This window comes from Protomyctophum parallelum, assembly GCF_964188405.1.
Source record: "Protomyctophum parallelum genome assembly, chromosome: 1".
NCBI lineage: Eukaryota > Metazoa > Chordata > Actinopteri > Myctophiformes > Myctophidae > Protomyctophum > Protomyctophum parallelum.
In genome coordinates, this window is record NC_139697.1 from 67,870,443 (window position 1) to 67,896,409 (window position 25,967).

The 25,967-nt window shown below is 44.8% G+C and overlaps 1 protein-coding gene across 1 annotated transcript in view; it reads right to left on the reverse strand.

Moving 5' to 3' along the window:
• Positions 1 to 25,967, reverse strand: part of LOC310854654 (roundabout homolog 3-like) — a 110,792-nt gene that overhangs the window by 34,723 nt on the left and 50,102 nt on the right. Inside the window, exons 3-9 of the mRNA XM_083759329.1 lie at positions 22,439 to 22,596; positions 21,251 to 21,371; positions 19,810 to 19,948; positions 18,908 to 19,035; positions 17,800 to 17,811; positions 3,877 to 4,001; positions 838 to 1,009 (exon numbers count right to left, since the gene is read on the reverse strand). Of these exons, the coding sequence (XP_083615455.1) occupies positions 838 to 1,009; positions 3,877 to 4,001; positions 17,800 to 17,811; positions 18,908 to 19,035; positions 19,810 to 19,948; positions 21,251 to 21,371; positions 22,439 to 22,596 (855 nt within the window). The remainder of the gene's footprint in view (positions 1 to 837; positions 1,010 to 3,876; positions 4,002 to 17,799; positions 17,812 to 18,907; positions 19,036 to 19,809; positions 19,949 to 21,250; positions 21,372 to 22,438; positions 22,597 to 25,967) is intronic.

Here is a 25,967-nt window from a genome sequence, read left to right on the forward strand (position 1 = left end):
ATGCATACTGTAGTATAAAGTCTAAAGTAAACCGTCACGTATTCCCCGATCGGGAGGGCAGCGGCATGCGGAGCATATGCTGTGGCGGGGGTTATTTGCGTTGCGCTGCCAGCACGCGTCGCTTTCGATTACGCCGGACGAGGCCTCCTGCTGTTTGTTCATTTGAGGGCAGGATATTTTAAATGAGAGCGGACTGGAGGTATTCCCCCATGAATTTGGGTTTGCGTGCACGGACATAAACAGAGAGAAAAATACATCTCTAATCTAAATAGTGAGTCATTATATACTATTAGCAAATGCTAAATCAGATACAGTGTTTAAAGAAAAGTGACAATAGTAAAATATTTGTCATGAAATAAATTAACGGTACAATTATGAATGATACATTTAATAAGCTTACATGGAAAACCTGAGCTCAGTTTAAGAAGTGGTGACCCCAACTGCAACTTATTATTATTATTATCAAGAGTGTGTGACAACAACATTTATACTGACTAAAATGAAATATTTGTGCTTTAAAGAAAAATCACACCCGTGTGAACTGAGTGGTGTGTATATGTTGGTCTGACATAGCATTGGTCTGACATGGGTGGTCGGTTAAGACTCACCCGTGGGGTTAGGGTTAGGGGTATAGGGTGTCGGAACTATTGCACCCTGCAAGCTTGCAGACAGGCTATTTGACATACAAAAAAGTATTTGTTCAAGTCGTTAAACCAATGCCACTTTCATGTGTCTGTGATTAGATGAGCCCAGAACCTGCATGTGAGTCAGTCAGTGTGTGTGTGTGTGTGTGTGTGTGTGTGTGTGTGTGTAGTGTGTGTAGTGTAGTGTACCTACCACTCTCCACCTCCAGCAGAGCCTTGGTGAGGATGCTGCCGGCCACGCTGATGGCCTGGCAGATGTAATAGCCCGAGTCCTGGGTGTGGACCTCGGCGATGGTCAGCTCTCCGCTCAGAGACACCGAGAAACGGCCCGACTGGGCCGGTTCCTGGATGGGGAACAGCAGGATCTGGAGAAGAGACCATGAAAGCAATTTAATACGGTGAGTGATTTGAAAGTGATTTGAACACGGGTGCAAACCCCCGAATCATCCATCCGACTCATTCATAATGTAACGCGTTCGTTCACTCACATTTTGACATGTTAACTCGATAACACTAGAGTGTACACACACACACACACACACACACACACACAGTACATTCATCCAATCCTTCCTTCAATCCTGAAAACCGGTGTTGTTTTTGGCAGACGCGTTGTGAGCTTGTAGATCTGCCATTTTCAGCATGTAACCAAGTGTAAAATTACTTATACTGGATCTCTTGTCCACTAGTCCCTTCCTAACATTTTAGTCTAGTTTTTATTTGTCGACGGAATTGCCAATATATTTAGTTTTAGTCCTCATAGTTTTAATTTAGTTTAGTTTTCGTCAGTGAAAAAAGGTAGTCTTAGTCTTAGTATTAGTGGACGAAATCAACACTGCTGAGTGAGATGAGGCAAACCGCTGTGGCGACTCACACATGCACTGTTTCACACCACATCGTATGACCTTGTCACTCGCCGAATATAGCAGATCTACAAGCTCAGAAGGCGTCACATTGCAATGCCTTGTGAAGGTGCAGATCGTCTATTTACTAGTGAGCGGCGCGGTTGTCTGACAAAGTAATGAATTAGACTTAGGGGAGCAAATGTGCTACTTTCAACACTGGACCTTGGGAAAAGGGCCCTTTCACTGTACATTTTGAACAGGGCATGCTTACGCAAATCAACCACGCCATATTGATGCTTAAAGGAATCAATATTTTTTATATTTTGGTATTGATATGGCACAACCTGAGGTCCTTCTCCATTCTTTAAAATTAGCTATCAGCTTCCCGATGGCCATTCCACAGGAACCATAGTATGGACCCTGGAATGTACACCATCTCTTTGACATTGCACGCTAATAGTGAGGGTGGGTTTAGTAGTCAGGTCAGGTCCATTAAAATGTTTAAACAAACTATACATTTGTGCTTCTAACTTTCAACACAGCCCTGAAAGGAACAACTGGACAACTGGATCACAATCTACGCTATATTATTGACACAAAAAGCCTGCCTGGTACTAATAATTCAAGATAGACTTTCTTTCCAGCACAGCACATTCTCCACATGGCATGTTTCCACCGTGGGGGAGAAGATAATAATGGCCATTGTGTGAAAATGGTCAATGTGTTGTCGTGTTGATATTGCAGAGAGAGAGAGAGGAATGATGGATGTCTGCCGAAGGACAAGAGGATGTTTATCAACAGAAAGTGTGCAATGACAGCGTACTGCACTGTGAGCAATGGTGCGTGCGTGCATGCGTGCGTGTGTGCGTGCGTGCAATCCATGCATGTGTGCGTGCGTGCATGCAATCCATGCATCCATGCATCCATGCATGCGTGCGTGCTCCCTAACACAGAAGGTTTGGTTGAGAACCCAAAGGGTTATCATCACTCATGCACACGTCAGTAAAAGAATAATGAAGATAAAAAGGAACTGATTGACTGACTGGTACAGAGTCTAGGACCTTGATATGTTGAACATCTAGGCGAACATTTCATCATTTCATCACACGCACACACACACCAGGCTTTCATCTAACATATACAATACTGTTCCCTAAAATGCCTTGATTTAATAGGGGTGGGGGGTGTTGGAGAAAGGAAAAAGTGTGACAGAGCACAGGAGATGTAATTGTTCCCCATCTGCACTGTTTGTGTAGGGTCAGGATTTCATCTGAAGCCCTTTACCATGTGCGTTTCATGTGTGTGTGTGTGTGCGTGTGCATGTGTGTGCGTGTGTGTGTGTGTGTGTGTGTGTGTGTGTGTGTGTGTGTGTCGAACCTTCCACTTCCAAAACGGCCTCCCTATACCTATACACTGTGCCCCTGTATGCGGTGCATGCATACTGCATATGTATGCAGTTCATACACCTCCTCCTCCTCCTCCTCCTCCTCCTCCTCCTCCTCCTCCTCCTCCTCCACCTCCACCTCCACCTTCTCCTCCTCCTCCTCCTCCTCCTCCTCCTCTCCCACATCTGGGGAGTGTCTCTCCTCCACTCCTGCTCTCTCTCTCTCTCTCTCTCTCTCCCACTCACATTCTGCCGCCCTCGATCTCTCGTCTCTCTAATCTCTCCCTAAGAGCCGTGCTCCAGGCTCCCACGCACACCTTTCACCACACAGTGCTACAGGCTGCCATGCTTATCACACACACACTCACTGGGCTCTCTCCCTCGCTCTCTCTCTCTCTCTCTCACTCTCACTCTCTATATATATATATATACACAGTAAAATCCTCCATTTGTAACCAAATGGTCCATTTCGTGACATTTGTACCCCCCAGAGTAATTTTACTGTACATGCACACGCGCACGCACACACACACACACACACACACACACACACACACACACACACAAGCGTTATTGTACATATGCGTGCACACATGCATACGCAAGCACACACAGCTATACACACTCGTATTTGTTATTGTCAACCACACACAATGTTATGTGTGTGTGTGTGTGTGTGTGTGTGTGTGTGTGTGTGTGTGTGTGCGTGTGTTAGACAGCCTGGCACTCTGCTGCTCCTTAGAAAGAAAGCAGAGCATGACAGCAACACGATGCAATGTTAACACTAACAGAGCCAAGAAGCTGACAGGCAGAGGAGAGGAGAGGGGAGGAGAGGAGAAGTTACATGCAGTAAAGGCCGTCGGGATCGGGAGTCGAACCCGCGGCACACTGCCAGACTGGGACTACCAGCCAAGGTGCCTGGACCGCTGAGCCACGACCCAGTATTAGTCACACCAGTATTAGTCGACAGAAACAACACTGCATGTCATGTAGGACCTTATACCTGGCTGCCTTCTTTTTGCCAGAACACCGCAGGCGGAGGGTTACCCTTGGTGCCACAGAGGAAGGTCACGGTGCGCCCAGGGGCCGTGATCTGGTCCCGTGGTCGAACGACAATCTGAGGGGGAACTGCACAAACAGAAAGAGAGAGAAGATGCTGAGAATCAGATGAATGGAGCAAAAAAAATTTGCGTGAGTGCGTGCGCGTGTAGTGTAGTGTACTTCATCGTACACTGTTGATAAGAACACACAATGGCATGCAAGATATTCAGTGTTTACACAGCCATGCACACGCCCACTCACATTATGTACTGTATTGACATCTGTATAAACAATGCATACATTTGTATAATGTATACTTTTCTATTTCTATGCAGAAATGTAAATGTTAGAAAATGACATTGTTTTCAGCGAGCGAGCCTGTTCTGTCCTGTATAGCAGTAATACAGTATTACCATCATGTAGGTTCAATAACTCCCATTTTTTTTAGGTTTTTGATATGTTAGCATTAATCAGTGCTATTGAACACCTGCTATTGTCTGTGTGTTGAACATATTGAACCAATGAAAAGTAGGGAAAGACGCTTCGGACAAAACCTCTTAACTCCATTGGACTAATTGCACTAAGTCCACCACCTCTCCCCCTCCTCTCATGGAAGTAATTGACAATATATAAATTCACAACACCAACTTTGATGAGGCTGTATTGCTTTGTTTTCTAAATATAATTAAATATAAAGAAAAAATATATATATATATATTTTTTTCATTTCCTGAAAAATGATAATTTTCTTCCCGACAGCAGAGATGTGCAATATATGAACAACAGTATCAATTTGCGGGTTTTACATAAACGGACACTCAACTAACTCTATAAACAAATCAGAACTGTGGCCTTCACTGTTCAGCGTTCAAATGCACACAACAGAAAAGGGTAAAAACCTTTTTTACCCTGCCTAAGAAATCTTAATTATTATACAATATGCTGCACATTATGGGTAGCATATAGTATAAAACTATAGTAAAATACGCACATCACTTAGTGGAGGTGCTGGGTTCAGGAAAAGAGAAGGGAACCCACACACTCATCTGCTCCAAAAAAGTATTATTATTATATTTATTATTGACATGCGTCGATAATACACCTTTGGAGCAGATGAGCAGAAGGGTTACCTTCTCTTTTTCTAGCATATACGTAGTATAATAATTAAGATTTCTTAGGCAGCCCGAAATCACCAAGAACCGCTGCTGGTAAAAAAGGCACAATTTCCACTACATTCTGATTCTTCACAGTGAGTCGACCCCTGGCTCTTATTTCAGTAAAAAGGGAATTAAATGTCTTCCAAGTAGCATTAACAGAAAAACACCCGGGGAAGCATGCATGAGCTACGGATCCATAAGAGAAAGCTCACTCTATCAGGAATAGCTTAGTTAACCCGTTTCGACCTGAGGACGATTCTACAAATGCCTTCTAAATCCTGACAGTTTTCTGAAAAAAACCTGTTTCTATGTCAGTGATTCTCAAACTATTTCATGTCAAGGACCCCGATATATGTATTTTCCCGCGGACACCCATCTGAACATTAATGTGGTTCCAGGGACCTCCCCAGAAGCAAAGATTTGAGTTAAAAAACATTCGCTCTGAAAGAATATACATTCAAAGATTTGCGCCACATTTTCGCGATTTTTCAAAAAGAGTAGTGCAAGCTTGTAGATCTGCTATTTTTAAATAGCTAAAGTATAACAAAATGCTTGAGACACCAAAAGGGGTTCCCGCCCAGAATAGATTAAGAGCTGATTGCCAACTGGTGATTGGATTGGCAAGTCACCGTTCGTCCGGATCAACTGACAGGAGTCATTAAGTCACATTAGGAGGTGTGATTTGTGAATTGGGAAGCAGACACACTACTCTCTCACAAGAGCATGGAAGCAGAGATGGGGAAGAAGCAATAAATGCTGTTCAGAAAGACTGTGTTTTATTATAGCCGTCAAATTAGCTTCATGAACACATGGTGGCTTTTGTATTTATTATTAATCCATTCTGGTGTTTCAAGCATTATGTTAGACTCCAATGCCAGTTCAGTTGCATAAGCTATAGCCTGGCCCTAATCCATCTCACAGATTGCAGTGCAGGCTATTAAATAGCTCAGAACAGAGCCTAAATGGGGGGTTGTGGGTCAGCCTTTTGATCTTGGGTCTAATCTGATGAGTCTTTGAATAAAGATGGTGTAAGGTGGTGACAGGGAGCACAGATAGAATGGCAGATTCTGTAAAGATGTTCTCTACTGGCCAATGACACATTCCCATTTTGACACAAAAACTCAAGCATGACACACACACGCACAAGCAAGCGCCGCACACACACACACACGCACACACACCTCTTGATTGCTATTGATTCTGTAGCGAGTCACTGGGCCTTTCTCCACAGGGGGAGTGTGAGTGTGAATGCATAATGATGCCCTGGACCCAGTCCAGCCCTAATTGATTTCTCATCTTCCCACCTGATCTCCTGTTTTCTATTTCATTTTCACTCTCAATCAGACTTGAGAGAGAGAGAGAGAGAGAGAAAGATTGAGAGAGAGACAGAGAGTAGGGTGGAGAGAGAGAGAGAGAAAGATTGAGAGAGAGAGACAGAGAGTAGGGTGGAGAGAGAGAGAAAGAGTGAGAGAGAGACAGAGTAGGAAGAAAGAGAGAGAGAAAGATTGAGAGAGAGAGACAGAGAGTAGGGTGGAGAGAGAGAGAGATTGAGAGAGAGAGACAGAGAGTAGGGTGGAGAGAGAGAGAGAGAAAGATTGAGAGAGAGAGACAGAGAGTAGGGAGAGATTGGGTATGAGGAGAAGATGATGGTATGAGCGAGATAGATGAGTGGGTGAATTAAAGAGAATAACACAAGGGGACAGACTGAAACCAGCTGACTGGACCATGTGTATTTAAGACAACAGCAAAAGCAAGTGAGCTTATAGATCACTAGTATTCTCATAATACTTTCTTAATATTTCTGGACTATTGCTGACAATAATGACATGCCCAAAACAGGGACACCGAGGTTAAAGTGGTTAAATCCACTCTCATTTCCTCGTCTATACCATCTCTATTCAGTTGATCAAGTAAAGAGTAACTGTGCTCCAAGGAATGCTCACTGCCTCATTCACGCTTAGTGACGTTCGGGTGTCCCGCAAACCAAACATAGTCCGTCCACAAGCTTGTGAGCTTGTAGATGGACTCATTTCGGTGACACGCAGCTAAAAGTGTGAACCAGGCTTAATGCAGCCGGTCACGGGAGTCTTATTCAGAGGAGTGGAGTAGTTCCATTCACAGCTAAAGTAAGAATAAGAAAAGAAAAAAAAGCCTAACAAACAAATGTAATTGAATTTGCAACGAATGTGGCGGGGAGAGTTGTACAAGTAGGGGCTGTGAGCTATGTTTGGTGCACGACATTTGGTTTTTACACATCCCCCAGCACTCAACTCTCTGTTCTCTCTCTATCTCACACACACACACACACACACACACACACACACACACACACACACACACACACACACACACACACACACACACACACACACACACACACACACACACACACACACACACACACACACACACACACACTTAATCTTGTGCACTGTCCTGTCCCCCCCATCACTGTGTGAGGGACAAAGGCAGTCTCTTCACAAACGGCGGGAGGGAGGGTGTGTGTGTGGGCGGAGGTGTGGCGGTGTGCGGGGGTCCGTGCGTCAGCCACCGGGATAAATCAGTGCTAAAGGACGCTTGGCAGAGGTCAGCGAGATCATGTCCTGGGGTCAAATGGGCCAGCCACCCGCTGACCCCTAGGGGTCAACGCCCAAACACACGCCCTCATTATTTCAAATGTTGAGCCGTGGAAGACAGGTATAGGCGGTTCTCCTCTCCGTTCTCATTCTTCAGCTATAGCTATACAGGGGAATTTATCTCTGACACATAAACGGCTAAATAAATTAACACCTGGAAAGATGTTTGTCCACCTTCCAGTCCAAGGCTCTGTTCTAATACACTAATATACAAATATACAAATGTTGAGAAAACATGGGGCGGGATGCATACTTAGTTTAGACGAGTCATTGGTTAGACATAAGGTTGGTGAAGGGTGCGTTAAGACGACCGGATTAAGGTTGGTGAGGGGTGCGTTAAGACGACCGGATTAAGGTTGGTGAGGGGTGCGTTAAGACGACCGGATTAAGGTTGGTGAGGGGTGAGCTAAAACGACCGGATTAAGGTTGGTGAGGGGTGCGTTAAGACGACCGGATTAAGGTTGGTGAGGGGTGCGTTAAGACGACCGGATTAAGGTTGGTGAGGGGTGCGTTAAGACGACCGGATTAAGGTTGGTGAGGGGTGCGCTAAAACGACCGGATTAAGGTTGGTGAGGGGTGCGTTAAGACGACCGGATTAAGGTTGGTGAGGGGTGCGTTAAGACGACCGGATTAAGGTTGGTGAGGGGTGCGTTAAGACGACCGGATTAAGGTTGGTGAGGGGTGCGCTAAAACGACCGGATTAAGGTTGGTGAGGGGTGCGCTAAAACGACCGGATTAAGGTTGGTGAGGGGTGCGCTAAAACGACCGGATTAAGTTTGGTGAGGGGTGCGTTAAGACGACCGGATTAAGGTTGGTGAGGGGTGCGTTAAGACGACCGGATTAAGGTTGGTGAGGGGTGCGTTAAGACGACCGGATTAAGGTTGGTGAGGGGTGCGTTAAAACGACCGGATTAAGGTTGGTGAGGGGTGCGCTAAAACGACCGGATTAAGGTTGGTGAGGGGTGCGTTAAGACGACCGGATTAAGGTTGGTGAGGGGTGCGCTAAAACGACCGGATTAAGGTTGGTGAGGGGTGCGTTAAGACGACCGGATTAAGGTTGGTGAGGGGTGCGCTAAAACGACCGTATTAAGGTTGGTGAGGGGTGCGTTAAGGGTTGGGAGAGGGTTAAGGTTATAGGTTTAGGTTGCCCCGTGGGAGGTTAGGGTTAGGATGCGGGTTTGAGCATCCCTTCATCTTATGCAATGTTCTCCCTGGGCGTGTGGTGCATGCACAGATGGCAGTACGAGCACAACATATCTTGTTTCAGTAACACCCCGCAGGCTGCCGCAGGCCAGCCGATGGAAAAAACATGGTAATATTTCCAAACATTTCTCTCTCTCTCTCTCTCTCTCTCTCTCTCTCTCTCATCCCTGAGCAGATGTCATTGCATTGACCAGCATCCATATATAATGTGTTAGTTTAAGAATGTCAAGCCTTTCTGCACTTTATTTTTATTTATTCTCTGTCTGGAGAATAAACATTGTCTGATTTGAAAAAAGGCAAAAGCCTAGCACACCCGCCTGAGGCTGTGATAAATAATTAGAGGAAACGGGGGCGAGAGAGTGTGTGTGTGTGTGTGTGTGTGTGTGTGTGTGTGTGTGTGTGTGTGGCGTAACACTCGGAGCTCTAGGCTAGATTTAGGGCACAGAGAAAGCATCCTCATGAGGCATGGAAATGGATGGAATGAATTGTAACAGAGAAAATGAAATATACATTAACAAATTAGGAGGCTATTTTGCTCAGCACGTCTCCTGTATTTCTCAACAGCCTCTCTCTCTCTCTCTCTCTCTCTCTCTCTCTCTCTATTTGGCTTCTCTGTGTTAAAAGGCAATGCAGTGAGGGGTCAAAAACAATGCACTTCAAAGCATGAAATAGTTTGACAAGACTGTGCCGAAAATAGTACCCTGGAGAAACATTTGATTTATTCGATTTAATTCAAAATGGCCAAGACGTCTCCTCGGCTTATCAGCCCGGGAGAGGTCTTGGCCATTTTCTAATTGAATCCATCAATCGATTGAGAAGAATTCCAAAGGTGGGTTTATCACCTGAAAGTGCTGAATGAAACGATTTAACAGAAATGTAAACACATTTGGAAAATGGCTGATGGGAACATTAACCCATTTTGACCTGAGATCAGATTCTAAAAATGTCTTCTACATCCTGACAATTTTATGAAAAAGCTGTTTCTATGTCAGTCATTCTTCGATGTTTAAAAAATAGCAGCTATTTTCCAATAGCTAAAGCATAACATAATGCTAACACCAAAAGGGGTTCCCGCCCAAAATGGGTTAAAGATGCTGTGAGGGGTAGTCAGAGAGCTGAGCATAATGACAAACCACCAAATATAGACCTATATATACCGGGGCATAATTTATACTCCGTCGTAGATGGTGTGATGTGCCCGAAAATAGCCAATTTACAAGCTCACAAAGTGAGATAGTAGATCAGCCATTGTATGACAAAGTGTATAAACCGTTGCTGAACAGAACAACGCCGTGACGCCAAAGTCAGGCTGATTAGCGCTTAGAACACGATGAACAGAGAATGAGAGAGGCACTGGAGTTGAGAGACAGCGAAAAGCATGATCTTGATATGACAGCGAGCGCACTTAAGCATGCAGGCATAAAAATAGACTAAATAGATGTTTGGTGCATGTGACTTCAGGTAAAAAAAAAATCTTCAGTCTTCTTTGATATGATTAATGGGTAGGGGGGGTACACTAGTTCACTGATGCAAGTGAAGAGACGGGGTGTGTGTGTGTGTGTGTGTGTGTGTGTGTGTGTGTGTGTGTGTGTGTGTGTGTGTGTGTGTGTGTGTGTGTGTGCGCGCGCGCGCGCGCGTGCGTGTCATTTCGTGTTATATTTCCATATCTACAGTACAAGGCTCAAAAAGCGCCGCGTTACGCCACGTTTCTAAGCATGTTATACTTTAGCTATTGAAAAATAGCAGATCTACAAGCTCATAGCGCGCCACCGAGTGGCGCGCTATGAGCTTGTAGGTCTGCTATTTTTTAAATATCGCGAAAATGAGGTAGGTTAAAAAACACAAAAAGTTAGCAACCGTATAAAAGGTGTGTGCTTGCGTATGTGCGTGCGCGAGGGTGAGCGTGTGTGTGTGTGTGTGTGTGTGTGCTGTGCGTGCACGCGTCGGGCCTGTGTTGCATTTGATCAGCTTGTCCACATCACCACACACTGTGTAAGACAGATCAGAGGGACATTTGTTCCAGCGCTGTTACACGGATGACAGCCTGCTGTTCAATCAGACTGGCTGCTTCAGTGTTTACTGCAAGAGGATCTTAACCCCCCGACACACACACACACACACACACACACACACACACACACACACACACACACACACAGTCACACAGACACACACACGCGTGCGCGAGCGAGAGCCGCCTGGCATCGATATAGTTAAACCGATACACACACAGAGCAGATTCCACCCCAGAGCAGCAGAGCCTCCTGAGGGACCTACATAGATGCGACCAGGCAGCTGTCACAGTCCCCCATGCTGCTGCAGCGTGCATACTGTACGTACATGGTTACATGCGCACGCACACGCATGATTCAACACGCCATTAAGCCGCCGCCGCCACCGCCACCGCCACCGCCTTCACATTCAGCGGCGCGGGGGGGGGGGGGGGGGGGGGGGGGATCTGCTTATAGCGTCGTCTCTTAACCCATTTAGACCTGAAAACTGATTCTATATACAAATGTCTTCTAAATCATGAGAGTTTTCTGAAAAACCCTATGTTTCTGTGTCAGTGGTTCTCAAACTATTTCATGTCAAGGACCCCCCCCAGAAGAAAATATTTGAGTTAAAAACGTTCACTCTGAAAGAATATATATATTCAAAGATCTGTGCCACATTTTCACGACGTTTCAAAAATAGCAGATCTACAAGCTCGTAGCGCGGCACTCGGTGCCGCACTATGAGCTTGTAGATCTGCTATTTTTCAATAGCTAAAGCATAACGTAATGCTTAAAACACCAAAAGGGGGTCCCCGTCGTGAATGGGTTAAATGTGACACAAATACATATGCTACTGTACGTACTGTACAGTATAAGCACCGTCCGGCGCTCACATGATAACCGTATTCCTGTTATTTCCTCCACGAGGAAGGAAGGCATCGCTCTGCAGGGCTTTACATGGATATTGCATTACACGCAACACCATAATCCATTTATTCAATTTGTGGATCTGCTAAAAGTGGAGCGCAATGCGGCCTTCTCAGAAATACACATTTTTACATAAATAAATGTAGGTTCTACTGGGAGCTGAAAAAAGCAGCTTCGGTGCAAAGAGTTGCACAATGATTTGAACAGGAGAACCTCATAGCTCCAAAATGTTCATTTTTAAGGAAATGTGCTAGATAATTGTCATTAGATATTGTCAATCGTCATAACCTTTATTTAAGCTCGGAGTACAATTGAGGGGAAGGCCCTCATTTTCAATGTAGCCGAAATACACAAAATCAACAACATACACTAAATACAGCAATGTCAAATATATGAATTGGAAAACAGAAAGCGTCCAAAGCTAAAATAACTATAATAGATTGATGAGAATCAATTAAAACAGTTACATTGTTGAGTAAAAGTGCTAGAAACCATTTCACCGAATTGACCTGTCCTATAGGGAAGGCAGAAATCTGATTTTTAGGGATTTTTGGAGTTTGTTCCAATCAAATGGAGCACTGGCAGAAAAATCTGCTTTACCTACAGTCTGAGTTAGCAAAAGGAACCTTGAGGGTCAGGATCTGATACGGACTTCTGATCCAACATAGAGCAAATGTATAAGAGGGGACCATTCCTGAGATGGCTTTGAAAAGCGCCTCTCGGACAGCGAGGACAAGCCTGCGTTCCCATAGAGTGTACAGTGATGGGTACCACAGCTGTCACCAGTGACCCATCTTAGGGCAGAATGATAAACCGTAAAAAATAATCCTAAAACCGTTTAAAAAATGGAGTTATGAGGTTTCCTCCCGACGGCAACGAAATTATGCTAACCGTACCATTTCTCCACTGACTTATTAATGACTGGTCACAACAACACAGGGCACCCTTTCTCAGTTTAGAGTGTCAAGACAGAGGCTGCAGGGTACATGAAGAAAAGGGTCCGGAGTGTCAGAAAGTATTCATGAAATGCTTTTCACAGCTTCTTCGTCATAGACACACGACACTGTGGCTTTTACTTTAGCAAACAAAGGGTTGAGGTATAGTGGTAATAACTAAGCATTGTGTGTTATGACGAGCTTGTAGATGTGCTATTTTTTGAAAATTCTTGAAAATGTGGTACAAATCTTTGAATATATATATTCTTTCAGAAGACTTTTTATTTATTTTTCGACGTCAGGCCTAAATGTGTTAAAGAAAACCACTCAAGCTTATGGCCTCCCACTTCTAAACACGCACGCACGCGCACGAGCGAGCACACACACACACACACACACACACACACACACACACACACACACACACACACACACACACACACACACACACACACACACACACACACACACACACACACGCACACGCACACGCACTGTAGACACAGAGCAGCAGACACAGCCTAAATGTTTATGGAACCAAGTCACTCATCTCTTTATTCTATTATTGTTTTGTGCCATGGGGAGGAAAGGCTCTTATAGCACCATTTCTCAGACACTTCTGTGAAATTGCTTTTTGTTTCTGCAATTACTTGTTCACCTTGCAGGAAAAGGCTGGAAAAGAAAAGGCACACACCCTAAAGCAGTGGTTCCCAAACCTTTTCCATGTCAAGGACCCCCAAATAGACACGCATTAGCCCCACGGACCCCCCCATTTGAAAAGATATGCCAGGGACCCCCATAAGAGAAGATTTTTAGGGCTCTAGCAGTGATTCTCAACCCGTTTAATTTCAAGGAACCCCCAGTTTGACATGCATTAGTCTACGGACCCCCATTTAATGGCATTTCTATCTCTGGGAACCCACATTTATATTTATATTGTAAAATGGACCCGTTAGGGTCCATTTGGTTCCATTTGTACACTCTGAGTTACAGACCCATAAGTGTCCATTTGGTTCCTAATTATCATAGCTGAGGACCCCCTGGAACTCCCTCAAAGAGGGACCCTCAAGGGTCGTAACAACCAACAACTTCTGATGAAAAACAATCCCTTCTGTAAATCAGACTTTGTTCTGTTTTAATAAGAGGCAGAGGAGTGTTTCTGCGCAGCACAATTCCTCACATTCTTCTCATTTCACATCTTTGCCTTTATAAACATAAATAAAGTCAACGTGTGAGACGATCTAAGTGGTGTGTGTGTGTGTGTGTGTGTGTGTGGTTATGAAGAGGTTTGTTGATTCTTGCTATAGCGTCCAAGGTGAGATACTCCGTATCGTTGCGAAAAGGGAATAATAACACAAAACAAATATCCCTTAAATGTTTACGTTTCATTCGTTTACAAGATATTTGGAAATCTGAAACAGATGGGCCTTTCTGTTTTCATAATAGTACCAGCCCACAGGAAAAACAAGCAAGAACCGGTGTATGCTGCCAGACAGTATAGAAATAAAGTAATGCATCGTTAACTTGCATTAGGTACATAATTGACACACAAAGCTTCATGAGGCTTCACAACTCATCCTGCAGACTTTTGACACCACTTCTGAACTGCTTTTTACACTCTCTCACTTATTTTATACTGTACCTACGCCTTCATTTGACTTCAGTGCAAAAATCAATAGTAAGTCAAGAGTTCTTAAAAAAAACAAGTCTGTGCCAAATATAACACAGCTGTTTCACGCACCACACCTTCCCAACTCTATTGCATTGTTTAATAATACTTTATGTGTGATAAAAATCCAAGGAGAAGTGCTATATATATATATATATAGACCTAGCAGAGTGAAAACATAATTGGACTGCAGCCGTGGACAATCAAAGGCTTGTTCCACAGCATTTCCAGGGCCACTTAAATGCTTATTGACTTCCCCTGCACCCATCCTCATATATGCCAATCATTAGAAGGGCAGGTGGTGATGATGGCGTGTAGAGGGTGTCGTGATTGCCGATCAGATCAATAGAAAGTACACACGTATGCAGAACACGCACACACACACACACACACACACACGCACGCAGGCACGCGCCACACACAATACCATGCAAAGATGAGATGAAATGGCATATATACTTACTGACTGGACCCACTGGAATGGATGATGGTAGAGATGTGGAAAAGGGCGATGGAAAAAAGAAAGATGAAATGAGAATGAGACGATGCGGGAATGACACGTGAGTCGCCATACAAAGCAAATGCAGCCCCGGCATGCAGCAGTGGCTCCTGATCAGTGGTTCTGGTGGCCCCCCCAAGGGGGACCACTAGTACTGATCAGTGGTTCTGGTGGCCCAGTGGCCCCCCCAAGGGACACCACTAGTACTGATCAGCGGTTCTGGTGGCCCCCTGGGCCCCCCAAGGACACCACTAGTACTGATCAGCGGTTCTGGTGGCCCCCTGGGCCCCCCAAGGACACCACTAGTACTGATCAGCGGTTCTGGTGGCCCAGTGGCCCCCCCAAGGGACACCACTAGTACTGATCAGTGGTTCTGGTGGCCCAGTGGCCCCCCCAAGGGACACCACTAGTACTGATCAGCGGTTCTGGTGGCCCCCTGGGCCCCCCAAGGGACACCACTAGTACTGCCTGCCTGCAGGTTGTTTTCTATTCTCTCCACAGTATCTGATTCAGTGCATTGGTGTGGTGGTGTGGTGGTTACAGTTATAACCCTCCCCATGGTAGAGGCAGCGCTGCCGGTCCCAGAGGGAACCCGAGTGTGAGAGAAGAACCACTGCTGGATGAGAATACAAACAATAGCAGCGCAATGGCTGTGTGATGTGTTGCAGTTAAGGACAACGTGGCAACATTTCAGAGCAAAAGTGCGGCGATCACATTCGCTCAAGACGATCCTCAGTCTAAGAATCCCTCTGGAATGTTTGGAAGGATTGAATGCTAATATGTTGCTAATTCAATGGTCGACTCTAGAGAGAAGGCGTCGTCAGAGACAGACTATACTGGTACTCTGTGGACCATGACGGAGGAGATGTGTGAAAACTGAGCCGAGGAATACAAACGCAAAGGGCTCTGTGGTTTGGCCGAGAGATGGCGTGTGCTTCTTTTGCAAACTTTCTGTGTGCAACACGTTGGATGTGTGTTTGTTATCCCCCCGTTTTAATTCTGCAATTGCACACAGCATGGACCCAAAATCCTCGTCCCTTAACCCATTCTGACCTGAGATCAGATTCAAAAAATGTCTATTACATCCTGACAGTTTCATTATTAACCCATTCTGACCTGAGATCAGATTCTAAAAGTGTCTTCGATTTTTCAAAAATAGCAGACCTACAAGCTCGTATCGCGCCACTCGGTGGCGCGATATGAGCTTGTAGATCTGCTATTTTTAAATAGCTAAAGCACGACACGATGCTAACACCAAAATGGGTGCCCGGTCAGAATGGGTTAAACCAACAGCTGTCAGCGAGAATAAGCCCTGTAGAGATGCTACGCAAATGTGATTGTGTACATGTGTCTGTGTGTTCAGATATCGCATTAACCCGTTTTGGGTGGGAACCCCTTTAGCATTATGTTATGCGTTAGCAATTGAAAAATAGCAGATCTACAAGCTCATAGCGCGCCACCGAGTGGCGCGCTACGAGCTTGTAGGTCTGCTATTTTTGAAATATCGAAGAACGACTGACATAGAAACATAGCTTTTTCAGGATTTATAAGACATTTATAGAATCGTTTCCAGGTCAAAATGGGTTAAAGATTGTGTGTGCTGCCTGAAAGTCAGCGTGGGTTTATGCTCACAGTGAGGCAGAAAGGTGTGCGTGCGTGCGTCCACACTTGGACGTACAGCGTATAGTTAGCATTGGTTCTGATGTCTGCCAGCCTGTTCCAACTCTTTGACTGTCTCTATAGATATGATGCACTGCAGGAATAGCTGACAGGATGTATTAAGAGAGCCAAACTAAAATGATTGAGTTTGATTAAAAAAAAAGAAGACAAGCTAATTTAAATGCTGTTCTTCAAAGGGCTGAGCTCCTTCTGGAGGAATCTCAGTAGCTTCTTGATCTCGGCCCCCGAGTTAAACTAACTGAAGGATGAAGGCTCCCGATGGTATAAGAAGAAGACACCAGTTATAATTGGCCAAGACGCGTGTCTGTCCATATATATGTTCAGTGTTTTACTGTAGTGGTATCTATATATATATATATATATATATATATATATATATATATATATCCCATTTAGACCTGAGGACGATTCTACAAATGCCTTCTAAAACCTGACAGTTTTCTGAAAAACCTGTGTTTCTATGTCAGTGGTTCTCAAACATGTTCATGTCAAGGACCCCCAAATATATATGTAATTGGCCGCCGACCCCCGTCTGAAAATATGTTGTTCCAGGGACCTCCCCCAGAGGCAAAGATTTGAGTTAAAATGTTCACTCTGTAATAATATATATTCAAAGATTTGAGGCACATTTTTCACGATTTTTCAAAAATAACAGACCTACAAGTTCATAGCGCGACACTCGGTGCCGTGCTATGAGCTTGTAGATCTGCTATTTTTCAATGGCTAAAGTATTAACAATGCTTTAAAACACCAAAAAGGGTTCCCGCAAAAAATGGGTTAAAAGTTGGTCAGGAGGTGCACGCACATCTCAGACTTAATTCAACGAGTGCTCGAACTAAAAGAACAAACTGCAAAAGAAAGAAAGCTCCTTAACCCATTCTGGGTGGGAACCCATTTTGGTGTTAGCATCATGTCGTGCTTTAGCTATTGAAAAATAGCAGATCTACAAGCTCATAGCGCGCCACCGAGTGGCGCGCTACGAGCTTGTAGGTCTGCTATTTTTGAAAAATCGAAGAGCGACTGACATAGAAGACAAATGGAGAACAAATGCAGATAATTCTGGGGGTCCTTGACATGAAATAGTTTGAGCATCACTGACATAGAAACATAGGGTTTTTTTCAGAAAACTGTCAGATTTGTAGAATCGTCCTGAGGTCTAACATGCTGTATTTCACTGTGCGTATACCACTGCTGCCAGCTGGCAAAGGAGCTTATCGCTGGTGGATTTAATGTATAACCTGCCTGACACGCCAAGGACACCATAATGCATTTTCTGTGCTTTATTATCAACACGATAATATATATATATATTATATATATATATATATATATATATATATATATTTCTTTTTTCCCTCAGGCTTTGCAGGACAGAGGTGCTCATAGCGTATCGCCCATAGTGGCATGTTGATACTCATGGCATAAACCTGGGTGAGACCTAATATACTTCATATCGATCTTATCCAAGCCATGGGTGGGTGGGTGGGGGGGGGGGGGGGGGGGGGGGACATATTGCAGTTCTAGGTAGACAGGTTGAAGCCTACACATTGTAGATGAGCTTGGAAAATCCCAGAAAGTAAAGATTTTCAGCACACTGCTCAGATCCGTCGTCCGCGCGTGGACAGTAAATGTAAATCCTTCGTCCTAAATCCTTGTTCATTCAACACGATTAAAACAGTCATATTTACCCACACTGCTTGGGATTGATTGTCTACACTTATATGTAGTACATACAGGTATTTATATTCAGAGGTATTTAATAGCTCATCCAAAAGGCAAATATCGGGTGGTCCAACTGCGGAGATCCGTTTTTGGTACCGTATTCCGTAAGTTACGACCCGTTTACTCTCATTTTTAGTTTTCATTCTTGTCTTTTTTCCTGTCTTGTGTTTTATATTGCAAAGAGAGTGCAAATTAAATGGACTTGTATTTGGACACTCTTCAGAGTAAAATGAACACGAGTATTTAACCCATTCAGGACGGGAACCGAGTGCCGCACTACGAGCTTGTAGATCTGCTATTTCTTTGAAAATCAAAATCGTGTTTCACAGAGAAGGTTTTTAACTAAAATCTTTGCTTCTTGGGAGGTCCCTGAAACAACATATTTTCAGATGGGAGTCGGCGGCCGATTACATATAAATCTTTCTTGACATGAAAATGTTTGAGAACGACTGACATAGAAACATAGGGTTTTTCAGAAAACTGTCAGGATTTAGAAGACATTTTGTAGAATGGTCCTCAGGTCTAAATGGGCTAACTGTGTGAGATAAGGTTGTGGTGTTCTCATGTCTTACCGTGAACTTGCAGTGTCCCGGAGGCTTCGGCCTTGCCCACGCTGTTCTCCGACACACACGTGTAGGTGCCCTCGTCCTCGGCCCTCACCTGGGTCAGACGGAGGCTAAAGTCACTGCGAATCTCAAATCTGAAAAATGAAGATTGGACACAATTAGCACAAACGTTACTTTCACTTAGGTGTCATCCATCCATCCATCTTCAACCGCTTATCCGTACTCGGGTCGCGGGGGCAACAGCTCCACCACCAGAGAGCTCCAGACTTCCCTCTCCAGAGCAACATTAGTGACTTCCTCCTGGGGGATCCCGAGACGTTCCAAGGCCCAGTGAGTCGATGTGTTTCCTCCATCTGCGCCTTCGTCTGCCCGTATGCTCCGAACCACCTAAGCTGGCTCCTTTCCAGGCGAAGGAGCAGCGGCTCTACTCCGAGTCTCCCCCGCGTGACTGAACTTCTCACCCTATCTCTAAGGGAGATGCCATGCAGCCACCCGTCGGAGAAAACTCATTTCGGCCGCTTGTATTCGCGACCTTATTCTTTCGGCCATGACCCACACTTCATGACCATATAGGTGAGAGTAGGAACGAAGATTGCTCAGTAGACAGAGCCTTGATCTCCTTACCCCCCCCCCCCCCCCTCCCTCCGCTCTCTCTTCTTCCCTTTCCGTATGTCTTGGGTAAAAAAGACACGATGGGAACTATGCACAAACACCAATTTCACCCAGTTTTTTTTACTTGCGATGTGACAATAAAGTTAAATCTGATTATTCTTATTGTAATCTGGTCCTATTGATTAGATAACCTCACACGTTCATCTGTCGTGCGTGCGTGTGTGTGTGTGCGTGCGTGCGTGTGTGCGTGCGTGCGTGTGTGTGTGCGTGCGTGCGTGTGTGTGTGCGTCTCACACCTGGCTCGGGGCAGCTCTCCCTCGTCTCTCCTCCAGCGGACGGTGGGCGTGGGGTCTCCGTGAACCTCACAGCTGAAGTCCACGGTGTCGTCAGCCAACACCACCTGGTTCACGGGCTGCTTGATGAACATCGGACGCTCTGAGAGAGAGAGAATGAACCCATTTAGGCCTGATGTCGAAAGTTAAAAAATGTCTTCAAAATCCTGACAGTTTTCTGAAAAACCTCATGTTTCTGTATCAGTGGTGCTCAAGATTTCATGTCAAGGACCCCAAACATTTTATGTAATTGGCCGCCGACCCCCATCTGAAAGTATGTTGTTCCAGGAACCTCCCCTGAAGCAATGATTTGAGCCACATTTTCACGATTTTTCAAAAATAGCAGATCTACAAGCTCATAGCGCGGCACTCGGTGCCGCGCTATGAGCTTGTAGATCTGCTATTTTTCAATAGCTAATGTATAACATAATGCTTTAAAACACAAAAATGGGTTAAAATCCTCTGAAATATAAAGTTTGTATACCAACTGGTATTGTATTTTATATCGTTGTTGATCGTTGATCAAAAGCCGCTTCTTTTCACCCGACAGTGAAAGGTTTCGTATTTTTGTAGCTATTTGGACAAAGATAGATTGTGTAAAGCGGAACCAAGTCCCAGTGGTATCCTTTCTGTTCTGATCCCCATTTTGTTGGATCAATATGGGCTTTAAAGCCCATTACACTGCAATTACTGCTTTAACAGCAAGAAATAATGAGAAGGAGGGAGAGAGACAGAGAGAGAGAGAGAGAGAGAGAGAGAGAGAGAGAGAGAGAGAGAGAGAAACAGAGACAGACAGAAAGAGAGAGAGACAGAGAGAGAGACAGAAAGAGAGAGTGAGAGACAGACAGAGAGACAGTCAGACAGACAGAGACAGAAAGAGAGACAGAGACAGAAAGAGAGAGACAGAGACAGACAAAGAGAGAGACGGAGAGACAGACAGACAGAGACAGACAGAAAGAGAGACAGAGACAGAAAGAGAGACAGAGACAGAAAGAGAGAGACAGAGACAGAAAGAGAGAGAGAGACAGAGACAGACAGAGAGACAGAGACAGACAGAGAGAGACAGAGACAGACAGAGAGAGACAGAGACAGACAGAGAGAGATGAGGGAAACTGATGCATGTTTAGACTTAGAGAAGGACAGCGAAAAATGGATATGAGGTTCCGAATTAAATTAATTATGCAGACCAAGAACACTTACGGGACCACTCACTAAAGTTATACTCTCTAAACTCTAAGCTTTCAAAATGTCTATCCCACGATTTAGGTTAGTCGACGAACATTTTGTTGTCACAGTTTTAGTCGACAAAAACACTGTCCCGGGCCATGTTGGTCGTTAAAACCCACTAACTCACCAAACACCACCAGCTCGGCTGGGTCGCTGTCTTTAAAACCCACTAACTCACCAAACACCACCAGCTCGGCTGGGTCGCTGTCTTTCTCCCCGACCATGTTGGTGCCGACACACACGTACATGCCAGCGTCGCTCTTCCGGGTGTTGGAAATCATCAGCTTTCCGCCGCGGATCTGAAAGGTTATAGGTGTGATTGAGGAGATGAGGACGAGGAACAGCAGATTTACAGAGGAGCATGAGACAGATGAGCACCGTCTACCAGACACCGTCGAGGCCACTCTGTCATTCTCCTCAAGACTCTCAGACTCAAGAAGGTCCTCCTCTGAGCAAACTGCTGTACAATGCATCTTTCGCCACCATGTTGGATTAAGTGGCTGCACTCACTGACTCATCATTTTTTGTCTGACTCATCATTTAAAACGCATCTGTGTGTGTGTGTGTGTGTGTGTGTGTGTGTGCGTGCACGCGTGGGGGCGGCACTGTGCACACGCATGTGTGGGTGTGCATGTGCATGCGTGTGTGCACATGAGTGCTGTGAAGATTCGCATCAGCAAGAAAGATAATTTGAAGGGTATTCTTAGGTAGGCGGCGTTATATTGAATAAACAGCCTGAAGAAATGCAATCAAACGTCAGTCAATTATAACAACATCACGTTGTGATTATATTCATATTGCTTTCCAGTTGCATGACAATGAAGGGAATCGCATTAATTCCTGATTAGGGAGTTCACAATTGTTGCTAATCAAATTGTCAATGTCATCAATGATAATGCCAGCACCGGAAATACCACTTATTGATTTGTCTACAGATGAACAGAAATGACAAATGGGGCTGAACAAATGACTAGAGCACACCAGTCCACACAATACTACCAATCGAAAATGTCTTGAATAATGAATGACAAAACAGCCACAGCTCATGGGGCTTGTGAATCTGCTATTTTCGGTACTGGTGTAAATGAGATATTAGGGGCTCAATTTTCGTCACCGCTAAACCCCTTCTCCCTAAACTTCTTTGCCTTTTTTTTTTTACTATTTTAAAAAGCGTTTTTGAATAGTTCAACTAGCCAATCGACGTCAACACGTTGTGAGCGACTGGCCATTTTAACTATTGAAAAATGTTGCAAAATAGTTTAAAAAAAAAAGGTAAAGAATTGTAGGGATACGGCGTTTGGCGGTGACGGAAAGGGAGCCCGATAGATCTTTTCAGAGAACACATGAATGGTGGGAGCGAGCTTACAGTGATCCTCTCGTCTCGGTCGTTGACGCGGACGTTGTTCCTCTTCCAGGAGATGGTGGGCTCCGGGTGCCCCCTGGGGGGGACGCACTCCATGACCGCCGGCTCGCCCGCCGCCACCACCACGTCGCTGGGAGTCTGGCGGAAGTCGTCTCTGAGGACTGGGACCAAGACGGAAGGAAGGAAAGAAGGAAGGAAAGAAAGAAAGAAAGAAGAGAAGATTAAGGATTTAACCCATTTTGACCTGAGATCAGATTCTAAAAATGACTTCTACATCCTGACAGTTTTCTGAAAAAGCTATGTTTCTATGTCGGTCGTTCTTCGATTTTTCAAAAATAGCAGACCTACAAGCTCGTAGCGTGCTATTTTTCAATAGCTAAAGCATAACACAATGCTAACACCAACAGGGGTTCCCGCCCAGAATGGGGTTAATGTCTTTCTTTGATCGTTTAATTATTACTAGTCCTTACCCGTTCTGATATATATTTCAACTTGTATAATATATTTGTGTGTGTGTGTGTGTGTGTGTTTTTATGAATAAAAACAGCAGTATGGTAGGGAAACGTTTTGATGGCAAGAGCAAGGACCGCAACATTTACACTTATTAGACAACAGAGCCCCATTTGAAAAGTATCAAGGCCCCCCAGTTTGACATGCACCTATATGGAGTTATGGACAGTCGCAGAGATCCAATTTGCAGGTGGATTTGCGTCCAAAACGGTCTCAATTGTGAGCTTTGGCTTGCGAGAACTCATGGCTTTTGCAACCTGTGATGTTGTGAGCTTGTAGATTAGCTGTTTTCACCGGAGCGTGCGCTGTAGCCACTTCACGCTGTGTGTGTGTGTGTGGCTTATGTTCAAGACAGTTCTATCTCGTGTTGTGTTTATAGCAAACTGAAAACGGCCACGCGATGACGCACGCGCACACATACGCACGTGCGCACACAGCTTAAGTAGTTTACAAACGCTCACAGCGAAAGTAGTCTGCACACACACACACACACACACACACACACACACACACACACACACACACACACACAAATCCAGCCAGGCAAGGGCAGAAGGTTCCTATTATAACGACAGTGGTGCCCACCTCAGAGTAGCCTGCGCACACGCTTTTAGCGAGGTGCTAAGCAAGGGTTGTTTTGGTATATCAATCAATCCGTCCACTCCATGTGCGTGCGCACGTGCAGTCTTTACGTGCGCGGCTGCACGCTGTTTCACCCACGTTTGGTTAAAAGTTATATGAAGTGATCCAACAGAGCCAGCCCGATAGATAATGATTCCGTTGTGATCGTGGCCGTGCTGTTCAATGTTTCACATTAGGTGCAGGAAAGATGAGATCTGTAACTGCGGGCGAAACAACTGAAGTTACGCGGAAAACTGTGTCCCAGTATTAATCAGTGACGGTCCCAAAATGCAATTCACTTGGAGTTTTGCCGCCCTGTGGCTGCGGGGGGTACTGCACCCGGGTGCGTTTTTAATTCACTAATAAATTAATTAATAATCATTAATGTGTCAAATCGAAAAAAGGGCTCCGTCACGCCCTCCATATTCATATGGTCAATGCCTGTGTGAAAAGTGGGAGCGATTGGTGCAGGCAATGAGGAGATAATGAGGAGATAAAATGCGGTCGGACACACACACACTCACAGTCACACTCAGACATTCGCTCTATTATAGTATAGATTACACACTCTGTTTGAAGGAATGCAAGGTTATACGAGGACTGCATTGTCACAATCAAACATTTGCCACAGATTTGTACAGATGTTTTGTCTACTTGTCTACTTGAACACGTTGTATATGAGTCTGCAACTATAACTCACAGCACGATGCGACTAAAGGAAATGACACATCACGTAGCATTACCGATGAAGCTGTGTGTGCGACTGTGTGTGTGTGTGTGTGTGTGTGTGCGTGCATACTGTGTCTGCGTCTCCCAAAGGTCTTCATTGAATCTGTGCCCTGTGTGTGGCATCAAGTCATCAATAATGAAGCTCGCCAATCTACCACACACACACACAGTAGATAAATAATTCAACGTGCCACACACACACACACACACACACACTCCTGAAAAATGCACATGCATTAAGAAATCCACTTGTAAAACACAGACAGTCAAACAAAGACTGCATATAAACCAGCTTCCCTCAAATCGGAGGGAGCTATTTAGAATTGGAGTCTAGAAAACAACTCTCTCACTCGCTCTTTCCTGTCAGTCCATTCATAATACATGAGGGATTTTCAACCCCCCCCCCCCCCCCACACACACACACACACACACACACACACACACACACACACACACATACACAGACACACACGCACACACCCCCTGCCTTTCCAATTCATATTCGTAACACTCCAGCCAGAAGCCTGTGGTTGCAACCTGAAGGCATGGTGGTTTCAGTCTCCTGAGCTCTGTGGATTCTCTCAGGTTACAGGCTTTTGTTGTCAGAGGATGAAGTGAAGTCTCTCCACATTCACCAGCTCCACGGTACCTCTGAGAGGCTAAAGCCACAGCGCTGGCTGGCCTGTAGGCTACGAGGCTGGCTATATGGCCACTCCGGGGATTTACCGCTGTACCTGACTCACTGAACAGGATCACTGGCTAACCCCCGGGCATCCTATCTTCAATGTCTACCTCTCAAACACCACCTTCCTTCACAATCTGAGATATATATATATATATATATATATATAGACCCACCTGACCCGCCCGGGAAATTCTATTTCAGCTCTCATCCACTCCCGGATGAGAAACCTTCCAAAATACGAGCACCTTTCAAAGAAAATAAACTTTTTACTTTTCTCTTAAGAACGTAAGCACTATTTTATGCTTAGTTGTATGATGGCAAAATGTGTATGATGTGATGTGTTGTGAGCTGAATTGAAGATTGGCTATTTCCATTATCATTGAAAAACTACAATAATAAAAATAATAATAATAATAATACAATATTTGCCTATAATGACAGGCCAAAAATAGGGTCGCCAGGTTGGAGGCTAAGTGGTTAAAGTCAAGAGCAAAAATGTGAGATTTGGGGGGACATCAATCTGTGGATGATGAATTGATGCTGGAAGTGACGTGGAAGGCTAGCATACATTGTGAGGGTTTAATGTAGCCCTGGTCCAAGGCTTACAGCGAGCCTCTCTCTGACGCCTTGTGGAAGTACCTTCCACAGCCCTCTGGTCATATTTCCACTCCCGTGCGCTGTTTTTCTAATACCAGCAAATAAACAAAACGACGAAACCACTCGCCGAAACAAAGCCTGCTAGACCTTGGTAAAAGTCTATTCTCGAACCTGGGAAGCGTCTCAGGTCCCCAGTTTCTCTCTAAAATGCACTTTGTGCCATTTTAATAACGCAATGTACCCTGAATTTAACTGGGTCACGCTATCCTACACTCGCGAACCGCCAGTAATGTGATCCTGGCGGTTCGCGAGTGTAGGATAGCGTTACCGTCCTTAAATTCAGGGTACATTGCGTTATTAGAATGGCACAAAGTGCATTTTAGAGAGAAA